This window comes from Triplophysa rosa, linkage group LG3 (genome assembly GCF_024868665.1).
Source record: "Triplophysa rosa linkage group LG3, Trosa_1v2, whole genome shotgun sequence".
Taxonomy (NCBI): domain Eukaryota; kingdom Metazoa; phylum Chordata; class Actinopteri; order Cypriniformes; family Nemacheilidae; genus Triplophysa; species Triplophysa rosa.
The window spans coordinates 1,423,841-1,442,705 of NC_079892.1; the positions used below are offsets into that span (position 1 = coordinate 1,423,841).

The following is an 18,865-nucleotide window of genomic DNA, read 5'->3' on the forward strand; positions in this document are numbered from 1 at the left end:
TAAGAGCCTTTAATTATTCACTAACTCACCATAAACACAAGTTAATTTACTTAATGCCAAACGCTTTCTGAAACCTAGACTGGTCGTTTCCAATAGCTCTCTTAAAACTCTATAAATCAGTCCCAAGAACAAACAGAAGACTACAATCCCTCGTTAACTAATTGACATCCTTGCTTGTTAAGTGTAATGAATTATCACCATCACTTGAAAGAGACTCGATGTGACGTGTCTGCGTCTGTCTGTCTGTCTGCACGTAATACGTAAGGACGCAGCACGCCAGCATCCATGAATTACATAAGACCAAATGTCCACAGCTGAATTCAGTGAAATCAAGATGAAAATGATGTCATCGTTGCATAAGATTAATCATAGCACCCAGCTATGTGTGTAGCTGAAGGAAATTACCCATAATGCAACAGCGGCATCTGTTCTGATCATCCACACTTTTTTTAAATGAAATGTTACCATTAAAATTAACTTCAATCCTAAATTCAAGAAAATGCATCAGAATTGTTTCTCTTTTAGAGTTTCAAAAGACATCTATCTACAAACGGCATCTGTAAACGACAGGGCTGTATTCTTACTCTACGTCAACAAGACCGATACAACAAAACTGATACTTAAACACTAAAGACATCCATGAAAGAGCAATGAAATCAATCTAATGTCAAATGGAAACGTGAATGTCTGGAGAGAGATCAGACGCTAACGTGAAGACCAGACGGTTGGAAACTGATGTACCCTTTTAGCGCTGGCAGAGCAGACGGGCAGAGCCTGGCATCGATAACCATCAGCAAGTAAGAGTTACTTAAAAGAGCGGCACAGAATATCAGTCGCTGCGGTTTAATTTTGTAGGAGGTTGAGATCAGGTTCAGCGCTAGGACTGCAACTCTAGACGGAAGAGATAGAGAGGGTGTCAGACCACCACCATTAAACACACACGACACACATGTGCGATCATTCATTCGCTTGTGTCAATACAGAAAACCCTTTATAACTTCTGAGGGACATTGCAAATATTTTTTAATATGGGGAGTCTGGCGAGCTCTAAAAACACACACAAAAAATAAAGAAATGTGTATTTTGTATACAAAAGTGTCTGTTTTCTCCATCGATCCAAAGATGAGACCAGCATGTCTCCCAGTGACCTGTCTGTGTGTTTCCAGTGGGTGAGAGAGACAGACGGGTTCATAGGTTCTGTTTTCAGTATCATGTTGACCTTCTTAAGTCCTTCAAGACTTTAGTTACCGAGATCTTAACAACGCACAACACCAGCTGCAATTACCACACTGCTAGAACAAAGACCTCATGCACTTTTAAACACAGCGTGGCCATCAGAACAGATGTAAATAAACTAGATCTGGGCATTTCTAATGTAAGCGGCGCTCACTCATGCAAAACCTGTCAGCAGAATGATAGAATAAACCCTAAACTCTTTGTAAGTGGCTTCGGATAAAAGCGTCTGCTAAATGACTAAATGTAGATGTAGAATAAGACATCAACTCAAATGTGCTTTTAGAAAACACGACTATACTCAAAATGCCACAATTGAAAAATGAAAATTCATGTATGAAGGAAGTGCAGGACAGCTTTACAGTTAAACACTTAGGGGCGGTTTTAGGGACAGGGATTAGTTTAAACTAAGCCAGGACTAGGCCTTGGTTAAATTAGGATATTTAAGTTGTTTTTAAAAACATACTTTACAAAAAACATTACTGGTGGGCATCTTGAGACAAAACAATCGCACTGATATGTTTTAAGATAAATCAGTGCAAGTTGTTTTTCGATTAAGACACCTCTAACATTTAATTTAGTCTGGGACTAGGCTTAAACCCTGTCTGGGAAACCGCCCCTTAAAGTTTTATCTTTACAAAGCCACAATTCTACGATTTTTGTCCTCTAACGAGTTCAAAATGATTCAAAAGTGGTAAAGTGGGACTAGATGTAATATGCTAAACACCAGAAAACCAGACATTTGAAATAAAAAATGTTCAAGGGACGTCACAAGCCAAACCAGACGTCTGATCTTTAGACAACGGAGGGTTAAGTACCCACAATTCCACAACACAACCTTTCTAAACATTTCTAGAATTCTTTTCAAAATTCTTCAGAAACAAATTTCAAAACATCTCAGAAAAAAATGTTTAAAGCAATAAATCCTTAAAAGCTAGAATAAGCATTTAGTTCAATATGATACATTTTTTCATAATTAAAGTGACAGTTCATCCAAAAATGTGAGAATTCAGTCATCATTTCCCATCATATTTCCTCATGACTGTCCAAATCTCTCTTTTCTGAACAACACTGAACCCCAATGACTTCTATTGTATGAACATTTCTCAAAATATCTTCTTTCGTGTTTCACTGAAGAAAGACTCGCATACAGGTTTACACACATGACAGTGATTAAATGATGACAGAATTCAGATTTTAGGGTGATCTAATCATCTACAGTTATATGAATTCCATTTATAGTTTAAAAAGGTTTTGTAATATAGTAACATCTCAGTATTTCATAAATGAAACAGGAAGTGTACTCACACCAGGAAGTGATAGAGGAAACACCTCAGGCCAGCGGGTCTCTCTAGGAAGTTGTACACATCACCCTGCATGCTAGTCTTGGTGTGGTAGGGACCGCGTGGGAAGCGAGCGGTGGGTGGCGAGCGCGGCGTCTCTCTGGGGACGAGGGCGGTGGAGATGGAGACAGCAGAGGAGGAATGCGACTGGCGGAGCTTGCTGTGCGCCGGTGGCTCCTTTGTGTGGCCACCTGGAGAGACGGGCACGCTTGATCCATTATTCACCACGGGCTCCAGTTCCAGTGAAACAGGAGAGTGGGCCGCTGTGAGAGACGCGCTGGGCGCTGCTGCCTCCTCCAGGCTGTTCCGCGCGCTCCGGCCCATGAAGACGTGCCCGTTGTGACCGCAGCTTTTCAGCTTGATGCTGTCGCTGGCCCATCCGAAGGTGCGTCCGCGGGATAGGAGGGGCGTGGGGCGGCCCTGCCTCTCCCCCATGACGGAGACGTGTCCTGTGGGCCAGTGGGCACCGTGGGTTGAACTGCCGGGTGAGACCTAGGGATTTATCAGCTTATCACAAAACCTGTGAAAGAAGAACATAGAAAACTCAGCTTCCATTGACTTCCTTTTATGAACACAAAACAAGACCTTTCATAGAATATCTTCTTTTGTGTTGACTGAAGAAAGAGACAAACACAGGATTTGAACAACATAAGGTTGATTTTTTTGGGGGGGTGAACTATCCCTTTAAATAAGGAGCAGCTCAGACAAACTCTGATTGGTTAATAATAAATGAGGGCATGCTGAAAAAGTGAAAGTGACCTATTAGTCAGATATGGTGAACATGTTTACAATCACCAGAAGGATTACACACACACAACAGTTGAAGAAAAATAAAACGTATGGGGAAAAGTAAGCATTTGATAAATATCATTACCTGTTTGTGTATTCTTAGAAAGTGATGGAGAGAAGTGATGAGGAGTATTCAGATTCCCAAATGACTGAGGTCAGACGCGTCCTCCTAAGAAGAGACATCCATCTCCATCATGACTGAGATGACCGGTGGACGGGCACACAAAGCCACAGGAAAAAAGCTTTTGTGAGTGAAGACAAATCGAAACAAAACTCTGCAAACCTCTGTGACACGTCTGTCAGTCACGTTGGCAGAAACGCTGACAGAAGCCACAGATACAGCGCCGTCCGCTCTCAGATTTGGTTTCAGACCAGCGCATTAAGCTGCAGATCACAATGTCAAATGATAGAGACCGCACACAGTCCCAGCGTGTCAGGAGGATTTAGTGGATGGGGAGACAAACACGCGCACACACACAGCTGGCTTTGTGAAGTCTTACAAGCAGGGTAAAATATTTCTATTATTACTATTAATATTTTTCAGACCTGAGCATTTTAAAAGATCTTGCCATTCATTTATCATCATTTTGACAATTTGTCATAGACAACATTTACATCATTTGTACAGATTTTGACTGAAAGGTTAATAAACCTACACTGTACAGTTTTTTTGCTGTAGTTATGCAGCTAATTGCCAGTAACTTACTGTAATTTATATTTGTCTCATTTATTGGCAATACTTTGTTCAAAGATGAATGAACATTTAACATGAACAACTTTAACAAGTCTTTATCTTTACAGAAACTATAAAATAACAGCCACATGCAAAGCATTCTGGGAAAATCCTCATCAGCCGTTTTCTGTTATTTTTCTCATTTTGGTTCCCAGAATGCTTTGCATGAGGCTGTTATTTTATAGTTTTTTTACTGTAAATATAAAGACTTGTTTGTGTTTAATGATAATTTATCTTTGAACGAACTGTTGCCAGTAAATTACATACATGTAAATCTACAGTAAGTTACTGGCAAACTGCTGCCAGTAATACTGTAATTTCTACAGAATGTTTTACAGTGTGTAGGCCATCTCTTTCACTGAATATTCACGGTCACATGATCTATCTAGTTTGAAAAACACTGGCTAATGTAAATAAATCTCATTCACAACTCCTTCCTGGTGGAACATTCTTCCTAACTCGGACCGGTCAACCACATCTCTCAAAACATTAAAAAAAATACTTAAAACCCATCTCTTCTGTGAATACTTGACAGATAAAAGAAAAAACACACACAAAAAAAACACTAACCCTCTCTCTTTCTCTCAACAGGTAGTGACACCATGCAGTAACTTTGTATTAGCACCTATTGTATTATTGCTCCTGTATGACATATCGCTTATTGCTCCTTACACTCCTTGTAAGTCGCTTTGGATAAAAGCGACTGCTAAATGACTAATGTAAAAGTAAAAAATCCATTTAAAAAATGATTATATCTTCCCCGCATATATAACAGTCATATCTGTCATATATAAATATTTCGGTCAACGCAGTAAAATACATGTAATGTAATGTAATTCATTTACATAATTGTTTACATTAGTCTTTTAACATCATCAACATCTTTATAAAATAATTATATGTATACACACAGACACATATTTTTATTAATAGATATGACGGAAGACATAAAGCTCACTTTACCTCAGTTTTTGTCAGGCATCAAACTACTACAACATCATGTCATACTACGAGGAAATAAATTGAGAAAGCTTATTACCTGCAGATGTCTTTATCTCTTCTTCTGTAAACAAACGCCTTATTGTTATCATCAATATTATTATTGATTTAAAGCGCCGGAGAGAGATTTGTGCACTTGTTCGAGTGAAGATCAGACGGATTGTAAACGCCGCTCACATAGCCTACCCATGTGCAGATGCCGGGAGCGCGCCTGCACCTGACGTGCCTCGTGCGCGTTCACGAAGAAAGTGTTCAAGATACGGGGTGTTTTTTCCTTCATATTTTAAACTATAGTTTTTGTTTCATTTTTTTAATGAACAAGAATAAAACAAATATCTTTGATCTTCTGTCACTACACTTCAAATGCTGTCCAGAGAGCGAGTTATCCAACGATTTATACAGTCTCAAAGTTACAATAGTAAGTCGAATTTTTGATTAAAAGCACAATGCTAGGCTTGTTTGCTATTCTTTAAGCACACTTTCTATGAATTTACAACAAATATTTCATTCAAACAATCGTGGTTCGTTTGGTGTCCCTCACGCTGTTGGGGGTATTTTATTTTCAGCTTCGCTTTACGTGTGTACTTCCGGGCCGCCGTAGTGACGCAGCACGCTCTTCCAACATGGCGGCGTCCATCTGTCACCCTGCTCTGTCCTCCATATGCAGAATAAAGTGTAATATTAACGGAATATATCATGTCATTTCGTTCAGCAGAAGGATCTCATCGTCCTTTGTCCCCACAACAAGCGCTGTATCGGCAGATCGAGGTAGAGATTTGATAATCTTATACTGCTTACATGAGCGATGCATAAGGAGAGATGGTATTTTGAAGTAGCTTAAAGTCTAATTTAAACGTAATGGTACATAGAAAGTCGGTACTCGGTGAATGTGAACTATAATAACTAAATGAACTTTCTCTAATTAATATTAATGTGTTCAGTATAATCGTTTTAGTGGGGAGTGGTTTTAATGCAGTAGTTTCAATGCTTTTCAAATGTTTGATCACAGAAACTGCAGGCAGAGGTGCTCGTGGCCAAAGGAGGTCAAAGAGACCGGTGATGACAGATTAATTCATTCCCACACCATAACTTAAATTTTTTGTCTGTGTACAGAACTTCCTACATAAATAATAGAATTGTCCTTTACTGCATCTCACAGGCTGGTGAACCCAGGACAGAGCGTATGAGCGTCAGTCAGGACTGGACTGCAGTTTACCCCATAGCAGCATCATTCAAACCCTCAGCAGTTCCTCTGCCTGTTCGTATGGGTTACCCGGTGAAGAGAGGCGTGCCGCCCGAAAAAAAGGGCAACCTGGAACTCATAAAGGTGGAAATGTCTGTGTTTACTAACTCTTGTGATAAAGCATTATTGTGTTATGTTACAGCAACACATTTTAACCACATGCTTTAATTTCCTTCAGATTCCAAACTTTTTACACTTAACCCCAGTCGCCATTAAACAACACTGCCAAGCCCTGAAGCGTAAGTTTAAGTTCTGAGATGCGAATCAATGCACGAAGTGATGTGAAATGTGTAACATTTGTGTCCTTTTCATGTGTTCAGAGTTCTGTACGGAGTGGCCTTCTGCCCTGGACTCTGACGATAAATGCATGAAGCATGTCCCAATACAGATACAGAGTAAAGAATTTGTGTCAGCTGGACCGTCGCTGCGAAACCCAGATGCCAGAATAGTTACACTCAAGGTGAGCCTTGTAAAATGAGTCTTTGTTTCTTGTGCAGTTATAGTGTTATTTCACACAATAACAATTCATTTCAGTTTTTTATTTACGTAATTTACATATAAAACACTTTAGTGTTACACGAGGACACGAGCTATAACCACAACAGATTCTCATTGATGTGATAGATTCTTTATTTATAATCTGAAGTGTGTGATTTCTCATAAATCTCGCACCATCTGCCTGAAAATACTAAAAACTGAGATGTGGGAATCTTCAATAATCCCGCTGGATTAAGTCTTAAAGTGAAGGGATGAAAGCGTAGATTTATAGAGGGTTTTTGCCCACCGCCCCACCCCTCCTCCAATCCAAAAGTATAAAGAATCATCAGCTCGCGTGTAAACCAAGCCACCCTCGAGGTTTTCCGGTAAGGTTTTGTTTCTCTTCGATCTGGTAGCTGGTTGAATTTTAGCGCTGACATCCCAGGGTATTGTCTTTGATCTCAATGGCTGAGAGTATTTCTGAGGGTTGGTTGTTTTAAAGAATAAGATTTAGTTGGAAATGTATATTATGTCTGGAAGAAAGATTGCCGGAGATTTGGATTAAAATTGTTTGGCGTTCTCAGATGAACCCTCATGAGTTTTAAGAGCGTCTCACAGATTTGACCGGCTGTGTTTCAGTCCAGTCAGCTTTTTTCTAACAATTTTCTATAAAATACCATCATTTATTACAATAGAACTTGAACTACAATAGAACATCGAATAATAATTGCCATACAAACATCCAGCAACTATGTGAGTCTGTTTTTTCCTCTTCATAATACTGATTCAAACCTGTAAGTCTTGCATTTGTGTGATTTAAAGAACAGATTTGAGTGATAAGAATCATGGTTACAAATATAATGTTGTATACCGCACCACTGAGTTCTTCATTCTGATTGGTCAGCACTACAGCTTCCATCACTTCACAGACACGTGTAAACATGCGTTTCTTTCTTTAATGAATCACATTTTAAATCTAGTTTGATTTGTACAGGTGAAGCTCTCCAGTTTAAATTTGGATGTTCACGCCAGGAAGAAGATGATCATACTGTGCGGCGAGCGTTACACCAAAGACACAGACACCCTCACCATCACCACAGACAGGTATGTTAACTAAGACAGATATATTTTCATTTCTTCTCTAAATTAAATGTTTACTTTGGATCTCGTTTGTATTTTCAGCTGCCCGCTGAGACAGCAGAATTACGATTATGCCATGTACCTGCTCACGGTTCTTTATCACGAGTCCTGGGTGAGTCCTCATCACTCCACACGGCTTCCGTGACGTATTGACTCTGTCCTGCCAGCCGAAACAAGATTCATTTCAGTTCAAAAATCTTAATTTATTCGCCCTGATGAGTTTGTAAACCTGTATGTGACTCTTTCTTCCGTGAAACTCATAGGAAGATATTTTGAGAAATGTCTCAGTGGTTTTGTAGAAGTCAATGGAGTTCAGTGTGTTTGATTATCAACATTCTTTAAAATATCTGCTTTTGTGTTCTGCAGAAGAAAGAAACTCATACAGGTTTGAGGACAGATTTCAGTGATGTGACTGTGATCCGCCGTCTCCGGTGTTGATTGATATCATTTCCATCCTCGTGGTCTTGAATAACAGCAGAGTCTCTCTGATGTCATTCATGCAGGACATTAATTTTTCACAGGGTCTATTGTACCTTGAGTCTTATGAAAGTTTTAGCGGGACCTGCTGACAGAGAGGGGCTGTTTTCCATGAGCCAGACCCCCCGAGGGGCAACATCAAGAGAAAGGGTGACAGGGTGAGGTAGATAAATAGACAGGTGACTGTGCAGTATTACTTTTCCAGTACCTGCCTGTAGATCCCTGCGCTCGTGCATCATAAACTGAGGCATAAAAACATTCTAATAATATTACAAGATTAAAGTTGTAATATTTTAAGAGTAAAGTCAAAATTACAGTGATAAAGTTGCAGGAATTGAGTCATCTGAAACAGCTACAGTATATTGCTTTAGTTTTTGAATGCACAAAAAAATCCACATAAAAATATCTTGGTGCTAATTTGATAAATATTTAAAATTATAAGAAAGATTTCAATATTACAACAGTGTTTTAATGCCATGTAAAAAAGGCAGATTACGAGATTCAAGTCGTAATATTTTGAAAGTGGTCACAATTGTGAGAATAAAGTCGTAGCAATGCAAGCATAAACTCAGAAAAAAATCAATTAATATTCTCATAAATGCAAAAATTAATATAATTTTTTTTAAGTCTTATAACATTATGAATTTATAAGACTGTATTCTCAGAATTTTCTCTTCATATTTGAAATATTACAACGTCAATCTTGTAATCTTTTATATTATTTTTACACGGCACTTAGTGTTGTTGTGATAATGATAATTGTAAAATGCCTATATTATAATGTAAAATATTCATCCATTTTTTGTGTGGGCTCTTTAAAATGTTCTTTAACAGCTGATAAACTCAAGAAAATGAATGGGATTGTGTCAAAGATATTTACCGGTAAAACCAAAGCAATTCACTGTGGCTGTTCCAGAAAACGTACATTAAGTCACACTTTTTTTACCTGGTTTGACGTCTTGAATGATTGACACCTGTCTGGCAGAATGAGCAACCTGAGAATGGAAGCATGGCCGTTGTAAAGAAACGTTCGATTGGCTGACAGAGAGATTCCATCTCATTACAATGTAATAAAACTTGTAATGAATAATTGACTTCTTATCTGTGTGGACAAACATCTCCACTTATACTTCAGTGCACCATCAAAGAGGAATCCTGCGATTTAACTGGCTGGAGATGTAATGTGGCGATTCTTTTGTGAATGAAGTGAGACTTGATATGGAGTGTTCACCTCATTAACACAACAGAGGATTAATTAACAGGTTCTCCTGATAAAACTCAAATCAAGAACAAGAGCCGTGAAATTCATCCACTTGAACTTCTCAAAGTCGACAAACTGAATGCTGCCTACACTAATCCTTTTGTTGCGTAGACGAGGACCGTCTTTAACCATAAACCTGTTTATCTATTGACGTTCTTAAAGAGTAAAGAACGTGAACTTTCACATTCTCCAACTTTGTATCAGGTATCAACGCTCGCTCGTCCTCAAACAGATGCAAGCACGGTTTCTCGTCTGCGTTACGTGACTGTGTTCTTACATGTACTGAACGTCACTGGCCCAAAGCCACGCTGGAGTTTGTTTGCGGTTCTGCTTGGGAAGTGTCACAATGTCCGCTGGCCTTTCGCCGGCACAATGGCGACTTCAGAAGAGTTGAGACGGGGCTGCGTGACGTCGGGTTGGAGAGGGAGGGAGATGCTGAAGCACAAAGCCAGTGATTGTTTGAGACCTTGAGGGTGATCGTATCTCCAAGACCTGATTTAGCTGCCAATACAGCCAGAGGATAATCCATTCAAACTGTGTTCACATTAACCACAAGAGGTTTGGGAACAAATATGGCCCGGGTGGGTTTTGAGAGGGTCAATATGACCCCGATGATTTTTGGTTTATTTGGATTTATTGTGTTGAAAATGGGTAGTTGGGAAATAAACCACACGTGTGTCCTATGGCATGACATAGCAAAAAAAACCTAACAATGAAGATAAATCTCTTTTATGCTATTTTGTATTGTAAATAAATATAAATAATAAAGTCCCCGTGAACCGGAAGTTGCGATCGTTCTTACTTCTGTATTTTGACGCATTTTCGAGTGAAATGGAATTTTGAATGACGAAAAATAGTGGGCGTGGCTTTCATCTTTCTCTGCGATTTGATTGGATGTATAAAAACAGCCGTTGCGTTTTGAAATGGATCTGGCAGCAGACTGACAAGTGAAGGGGAGGAGTTAACGGATGCTCCACCCAACCCGTCTAACATACGTCATTTAAGATGGATAGTCACTACAGGAAGGAAGTGCTTTTTCAGATTTTAACTGAAGATTATGAGGGCACAGGAATTTTAAAAAGAGAACGACCCACATTGATAAACTATTTACAATAAACGCTGCAATATTTCGTGATAAAAGAGGCGTTGTCATTTTTCATTTCACTGGGACTTTAATGGAAAAGTGAATAATCATAATGTCAAATAAAGTTTAGATTTAGGACCTCAAACCTTTTCTTTCTAACCGAGCGCTCACGACAGCTCTCACGCGATCGCTTGAAGCCCATCGAGCATCACTCCAGACCTGAATTACACTCCCGTTCTCTCATGTTAAAGGCCAACCTCATCAATTAGATTCAAAGCGTTTGATTTGCCTCTTCGGCTAAATCGAATGATTTGTGTTAACGGTCCTAATCAAATCCTCCAAACCGCCTTCATCTCCATAGAAACCAGCCGATCCATCAGTGCGTCGCTCAGAATCGCCGGAGGCGCAGGTGGTTTGAGGAGGGATGAGATGAGATGCGAGAGGTTCTGATGGGCGGGAACGGGAGGAAGACTCATTGATGGTCATTATTCTTGAACACCTGCGGCACGTATAGACCTTCATACACACAAAGACGCTTTTGTGCACCGTTACACGCCTCCGATGGGAGGAATGAGGAAAATGTGGAGAGTTCTTATCCCTTTCACGTTGTCACACTGCAGTTGAATGCTGCTCATCGAGATGAAATAAGTTTGCAATTCTGTTTTCTTCCACTAGTGGCGCAGTTTTTTTCCGCTCCCCATCGTCAGTGTTGATCGTGTGTTTTTGTGTCCGCAGAAAACGGAAGCGTGGGAAGAAGAGAAAACACGTGCGGACATGAAGGAGTACGAGTGGGAGGACAGTCCGTCCCAGAAGAACGTTCTGGAGACTCTGGCGCGCATGCGGCCGCTCGGAGCGAGAGTTGAGGTGGAGGGAGGGGTCAGAGAGGAGGTGCTGGGTCAGCCGGAGGTTCAGGAGTACAGAGACACGTTGGTCAAGATGAAGAATGAGGGAGAGACCGAAGACAACGTCCAGAAATACAAAGAAGCTGTCAAGAAGCTTCTGAACATCTGAGGAGCTTCATCATATTGAAGATAAATGGACAATAGTCTTATTTTGTGTTTCTTAGATGGTGAACTTATAATGTTGGTTCAGTCATCAAATGGTGTAAAATTGTGTGCTTTTTGGTGTCTGTTCAAGTAAACAAACACAGCTTTATGCTTTCTTGCCATCTTGTGCTCGTTTCAAACGACTCGAAACGATATTCTAGTTTAAATAAGTCACTTTCATAAATTGAAATCATTAAATTGATCATTTACTCACGCCCTAATTATTTCTTCCTGAAGCATGGGGCAGAATGGCTGATTTCTGTACAAAAAAGATAGATTCATACAAAACATTATAAAAGAAGGTTATTCTTAGATCTCGAAGACATTACTCTGATAGCACACATACATCTGGCTTACGTCTATTTGACGTGTGAAATACATAGTTTGCTAGTCTGCAATATGTCTCGGAGACGTCTGCTGTCAGACATCTATAAGATGTTTATGATTTAGAATGGATGTAAAACTGCTCTTTCTAAGATGTTTAGCAGATCATTAGCAGACGTACCTGTGCTATCTGGGTCTCTGATAGCACACAAACATCTGGCAGATGTCTATTTGACATCTGCAAGACATAGTTTCTTATCTGTAATACATCTCTGAGACGTCTGCTGTCAGATGTCATATAGACCTCTAGAAGACGTCTGTAAGATGTTTAGGATGTAGAATGATGTACAACAGCTCTTTCTAAGATGTTTAGCAGATGTTTTCCAGATCTTTAAATAGACCTTGTGTTAAATTAGAGAGTTATTGTTCATGAAAACAGAATTTCAGACGTTAAAGTTTCCTTTTGTCTCATGCAAGAAAAGAGTGTCAATAATAAGCACATATTATTTTGTGGGATAAATGATTCTCTGAAATATCAAGCTCTTGTGTTGTTTGTATAATGTGGGTGGGTTGAGTTAGCCTCCGAACATTAAACATCATTCAGCTGAAAGGAGGCTTTGAGTGGAGATCGGGGAAAAATACTTCAGCGCTCTATTAGTTTCTACTCTGAGAAAGAAGAAACCAGACTCCACAGCGAGAGCTTCCGGACGTTTCCATTTGGATGTGGAAAGTGATGGCAGCGGTCGCACGCATCCTAAAAGCACTTAGAGACCAAACCGCTTTTTCAGAACAAAACTGAGCTTGTGAACCGTCTCGTTCAGAATGACCGTCAGCTGATCCACATCGCTCTGCTCTTCATTCAAAGGTTTGGCTTAACTCTCAAAAATCCCTGAGATTCATCTCAACAATAAACTGAATCTGAACCAGATCATTTGATGTTTTTACTAAAACTTCTGTTTTACTTATACTGTACATTCATGTATTCCCTTTATAAAACAAGAGCTTTTTTTACAAATGATAGATGTTCTTTGTGTTCCAGAACCTTCAAGAAAAGTGCTGGCTTGTTTAAAATCATGCTTGAGTAAATTACAGAAAATGATTTTGTATTTGACCAAATTGTGATTTAAAGCAACCCAACATATTTTTTGGAGTGTGTACACTTTTAAAATATAAAGGTGCTAATCTTCAGAACATTTCTGTTTTACAAAAGGACTATAAAAAAGTAAAGAAAGCTATTGTTTTGTTTCAAAAGCTTTGACCGAAAAGTTCTTCCACGACATCCCCAACAAAAAAGATGTATATTTAATTAATATACAGTATGTATGTTTAAGTATACTTTATTTAGTAAGTATATTAACGTCAATGTACTAGAAGTGTATTTGTATATGTTCTATTTCAATACTTAGGACTAAATTGTCCCACATTTTAGTGTACTTTAAAGTATACTTTAAGTGTAAAAGAAGCTTGAGTACACAAAAAGTTTACCTCTACATTTTGGTTTGTACAGCAACTATTCGCTTATAGATATTCTGATAGTTTACTAGTTCAATACTTGTAGGCATTTTCTCATTTATGAAACTTTGAAGTATACTACGAGTTCTTCTTATGCTGCAAGTATACTTGAAGAGTTCAGATGCAAAAGCCTCTTAAGTGTTTTTATCAGGCTCCTATGTTTACATTCAGTGATTTCACTTTAAAGGGACAGTTCACCCAAAAATTTAAATTCTGTCATCTTTTACTCATTGTTCCAAACCTGTATAAATGTCTTAGTTCTGCTAAACACAAAGGAAGATATTTGGATCAATGTCAGTAACCAAACAGAGCTCATCCCCCATTGACTCCCGTAGTACCCCCCCCAAATATTTTTTGCATTGCATAGAGCAGTGCTCCAATTTCGTTGCAAAAATATACAATGACATTAAAGGCTATTTTTCCTACTATGGCAGTCAATGGGGGATGAGATCAGTTTGGTTACTGACATTCTTCTAAATATCTTTACTTGTGTTTAGCAGAACAAATACATTTATTCAGGTTAGCAACAATCTGAGGGTGAGTAAATAATGACAGAATTTTCATTTTATCCCTTTAATCGCAATGAATACGTTCTCTTTGTGAAGTGAAATAAATGTTAAAATGAACATCAGAGCCTGATAAAAATCCTTTTAGAAGAAAAAATGTCAGACAGCACTTAGAGCCTTTTGCATCTGAACTCTTTGTTTGAAGATCTAATGTTAGCAACTGACATTTCTGGGACATCATACCATAGAAAGAAAATAAAACTGGTAGTCATAAGTGCCCTAGAACGGTTTGCTTTCCTAAACTCTTCAAGCTATTTTATTTTGTGTTCAACAGAACAAAAAAACGAATATTTTTTTCTACTATGGTAGTCAATGGTGCCCCAGAAATCTCAGTTCCTAATGTTTTTCCAAATATCTTTCTTTGTGTTCAACCAAACAAAGACATTTAAACAGGTTTAAAACAACTCGAGTAATTCTGGGTGAACTGTCCCTTTAAGTATATCTCCATAAGTATACACCAAATACACTTTTCTGTCAGTATAAGTATACTTGAGTATCGTTTTGAGTATATTTCTATTTCTAAGTATACATTCTTGTTTTTTAGTTTAAAAGGAATATACTAAAGCACGCTTGAATAAACGTCTTGCTTGTAAGGATCGCTCTGAAGAACCTTTTGTAGCACCTTCATTTTTAATAGTGTAGTACACTACCTAGGGATCCTTCTAAGGCATCACTGGTGCTTTCCCAACCCGAACGCTGTCCAAACGTTCAGCGGCATGAATGAACTGCTTCAGTAGAGTTTCTTCATCTAGTTCACATACGGCACTGAATCATGATGTGAAGATCCATCTCAGCAGCATCTAATAAACGCCATCGGCTACGAGCTCTCTCTCACGATGACATATTTGATGAGTTTCATGGAGCCTCTCTTGCCCCTCAGGTTGGTGCGGTATCTTCCCTTTCTCCTCCGGCGTCCTCTCCAGCTCAGAGCCGCAAACACAGAACAACAGCACCCCAGCGTGACGCTCGCACACGTGCCCAAAACCACCAGAACCGTGTTAGCCGCCAAACGCCACACAGACGTCAAACTTCCGCCGTCATCCGCGCTGATGTTCCGACTGACGTAGCCCTTGGTGTCGTTGGGGTACGGCTGACTGTCCGCCCCGCTGCTGGTCGTGGAATCGCTCGTCCGGTCGCGGGCGACGCGTCGGGTGGATGTTGAGCTCGTGGAGCTGCTGGCGGTTGTGTGGACGGTGGTTGTCGTTTCTTTGGCTTGTGAAGTGGTTGGAGGCGTGGTGGTTTGTGAAGGCGTGTTGGTTTGGAGAGCTGTCAGAGACTTCAGGGTCGTGGAGGGTTTGGAGGATGAAGGTGCGCGTGTCATCTCCGCTTGCGGCGATGTTGTTTGTGAAGACTCTTGTCGGCTAGTTGTGGAGAGCTCAGTGATGTATGGTGTCGTCTCCGAGTTTGTAGTCTTTGTGACTGCGTCGCTTCGAGGGTCAGTTTGTGGTGTGGATAAAGCGCCGGACGGAGAGGACGAGTGAGCAGCAGTGGTTAGGATGATGCCGGAAGGTGTCGTGGAGCTCGGCCCGGTTGTGCTGGTATAAATGATATTTTCATCAATGGTTGTATAAAGTTGCTCAGTCGTGGAGTTTGTCGGTTGTGTCGGATGAGGTTGGCTGTGGGACGTCGAGTCTGTTTTGGGTAGCGAAGCGGTCAGAACAATAGATGGAGGTCGTGTTGCACATCTTGTGAGGTGATTGTGGATGCTGTGTGTCGTGGAAAGCGCTCCAGTGGTGGGTTTTGTCGTGCTGATGGATCTGACGGGCGGATGGTTGAAATGACGCTTGTCGGAGGTCAAAGGTTCTGAAAGGTTGAGGCGTGAGGAGGACATGTGAGGGAGAACACGCACGTTGCTTGTGAAGTGTTTCCCGAACACCAACAGATCAGGATCCACACCTGAAAAACCAATGCTTTTAATATTGAATAAGTGTTTGACCTTTCAATAACTTTCAAATGATCAACAACTAACAATCTTTCGAAAAAAGTTTTTCTTTGTGGTAATAAAAAGGAAAAGGTGTCAGGTTCTCTGGCGGTTTAGTTTCGTACCTTTGGTCACATGATAGAGAATGACATTTCTTCGGTGGTGTAGAACGCAGCTGTCGGGGTTGGAGCAGTTCAGGTGAAAGCAGTTCACGCTGTCTTCAGTTGTGTTGTAGTGAAACACAGCCAGACCGCACGAGACTGTTCCATTCATTCATGAGAAACACATCACAGTGACACTTCAGTCCGCTGGCGAAGATGATGAATTACAGCACGCTCTTTCTGCTCTCATTTACACAGTGCAACACAATCATTCTTCATCAATCCGTGTGCCTTTTTATGGATATTTGGTTCACATTTACTCATTTATTTGACAAAAAAGCCAACAAATTCTAGCATGTAAGCCATTATGAGAAGATGATCTGATTTCATGTAATACTTACAGTTACTTCCCCGAAATGGGTCACATCCAAATTTAAAACAAAAAAGTCATTTAGTTTAAATTACCACAAGCACGTGTCGCATAAAATAATACATACATTTGAATTTATTTAAGTTACTCTAAATGTTTGATTGTTATTAGATGATAAAACCAAACAAATGATGCTGGAGTTTGTCTCACAAATGAATTGACATTTTTATTGTATGAAGTTCACATTTCATCCTTATGGTAGAGCTTGATTGATATGTTATTTCTATAAGGAGCACAACAAACAAGACACTTTACAAAAACCTTAAAATGATTAATACCTTGCATTGTTTCCCATCATATACATAAATCTTCATCTGGATTTGCATTGTAAAATGTTATTTTTTCAGGACAGTCTAATATAATTTTAATTCAAGTGACATGTAAAGCTCTTTTTAGTTTATTTATTTATTTTCCAGTGTGCAGAATATTTTTCATACTGACTGTTGTTGTTATTACAATTTATTCTAGGTTTCTTTCAGCACAACGTTTGACCACCAGAGAGTGTCAAAATATTGATTCATATCTTTAATCAAGTAAAAGTGTTTTCTTCACAATGCATTTCATTTCAACAGGTTTTGTGTGAATGATTGTTTATGTTGAAGTATAAATGAACTCACAGTTGCGCGTGGTACAGCAGCTTCTGCTGCATTTGCTGGCGGTGTCCTCGTGATAACTCTTTAGGATGTGAGCTCCTCTGCGCTGAGATTCCTCCACATCCACATAGACGCCCGGATACCTGCGGATCCAGCAGCTCTTATAGAACGATGTCTGCGAGCACGTGCAGTCCGAGTAACAGATCAGACCACCGATCCACATCAGACTCCACGAGACGAGCATCGCGCGCTTACTTCGGCTTATCTGAGAGCCCCGAGAGTCATCTTGCGGCGTCGCGCTCGTGTGTCGCAGGTGAGCTCGACTCTCGCAGGTAACAGGTGCGGGAAGAGCGCGCGCGGGGCGAGTGCGCGCCTGGATCACATCCCTGCAGTTTTGTCCCAAAAAAGAATACATTAATAACATTTTCCTAAGGAAATGACTTCCCAAAGATATGTTCGACTAATTCATTTGTTTTCAAAAAACCTGTTTAAGTGCCTTCTTTTTTGACTGATTATGGGAGTGTTTTTTATTGTAAAGGTATTTGGGATTCTGCTTTTACTTGGGTCTTGGATTTACTTGGATATAGTTTGTGTGTGCGTGTGTGTGAGATGGTAAATATAAGAGTTTGGTTCCAAAATGAGATAACTCAAAGGGTTCAAAAATCATGTTTTTTATTGTGCACTCCAGTTAATATCAATCAAACTGCAGTTGGTTTGTTTTGATTTAGGCCATTATAACTCCAACAATCCAGCTAACTAACATAATAAAACACGATAACATAATAAAAGACATGATTTTTGAAAACGGAGTTAACTCATTTTGAAACCAAAGTCATTTTAATAACACTTTTATCAAAGTAAACCAATTCTCGATAATACAATGCTTTCCTTTTTTTGTAAAAACTGATTTCATACATGGACATTTTTTATATTTCCCTGAATAAGATGCTCCTCTCAGGCTCTGTGAAGCATCACTGGTTCTTTGTTCTCCAGACGAGAGGTCTTGGATTCATTGAGCAGAAACTAGAGAGGATTTACTCTAACTGTGCAGGAACTGATCCCCGCGTTTCCTCGTTTCATGACTCATTTCCAGTGTTTGTGTGTGTAACAGGCGTATCTTTGGCCAAACGAGACTTGGATCAGGAAACCAAATAGCTTTCACACTCCATTCTCTAAAATGCAGCAAGTCTATGAATACTGCAATTACTGGCTGGAAAATCTCAGCCAAGGTGAAGTTTTAGCAGCACGATCGATGTTGAGCTTGCCAGACATTTGACATCGAGAGGGTATAAACCAACCCAAGGGGAAAAGATTTGGAGTCAAAGTGTGTGGTTTGATATAAGAAAAACACAACAAAATGCAGTGGTGTAAAGTATTGGAGTAAATGTACTTAGTTACTTTACTTAAGTATCTTTTTGGCTACTTTGTAGTTGTACTGAGTATTAAAGATATTAGCAACTTTTACTCTCTACTTAACTACATTTTTGATCAAGTATATGTACTCTTTACTCCACTACATTTGTAATGACTAATGCAATTACACATTACATTTTGCATGACACCTATCTTATAATTAATATTGCCATTAACAGG

At 39.5% G+C, this 18,865-nt stretch overlaps 3 protein-coding genes across 3 annotated transcripts in view; 1 reads left to right on the forward strand and 2 right to left on the reverse strand.

Annotated features, from left to right (window-relative positions):
• Positions 1-5,510, reverse strand: part of kcnq1.2 (potassium voltage-gated channel, KQT-like subfamily, member 1.2) — a 103,238-nt gene extending 97,728 nt beyond the window's left edge. The window contains exons 1-2 of the mRNA XM_057329282.1: positions 3,451-5,510; positions 2,542-3,096 (exon numbers count right to left, since the gene is read on the reverse strand). Of these exons, the coding sequence (XP_057185265.1) occupies positions 2,542-3,011 (470 nt within the window). The 5' untranslated portion in view covers positions 3,012-3,096; positions 3,451-5,510. The remainder of the gene's footprint in view (positions 1-2,541; positions 3,097-3,450) is intronic.
• A 181-nt stretch (positions 5,511-5,691) lies between these two features.
• Positions 5,692-13,061, forward strand: mrps35 (mitochondrial ribosomal protein S35). Its single transcript, XM_057329285.1, has 8 exons — positions 5,692-5,865; positions 6,107-6,153; positions 6,257-6,424; positions 6,519-6,579; positions 6,661-6,800; positions 7,812-7,921; positions 8,000-8,069; positions 11,515-13,061. The coding sequence occupies exons 1-8, from the start codon at positions 5,721-5,723 to the stop codon at positions 11,788-11,790; spliced, it is 1,017 nt and encodes a 338-aa protein (XP_057185268.1). The 5' UTR covers positions 5,692-5,720; the 3' UTR covers positions 11,791-13,061.
• A 1,983-nt stretch (positions 13,062-15,044) lies between these two features.
• LOC130552269 (MANSC domain-containing protein 4-like) lies at positions 15,045-17,516 on the reverse strand. Its single transcript, XM_057330489.1, has 3 exons — positions 17,297-17,516; positions 16,274-16,408; positions 15,045-16,123 (listed from the first exon to the last, which is right to left on the reverse strand). Exons 1-3 carry the CDS (start codon positions 17,514-17,516, stop codon positions 15,045-15,047), a joined length of 1,434 nt encoding a protein of 477 aa, XP_057186472.1.
• Between the last annotated feature and the right edge of the window lie 1,349 nt (positions 17,517-18,865).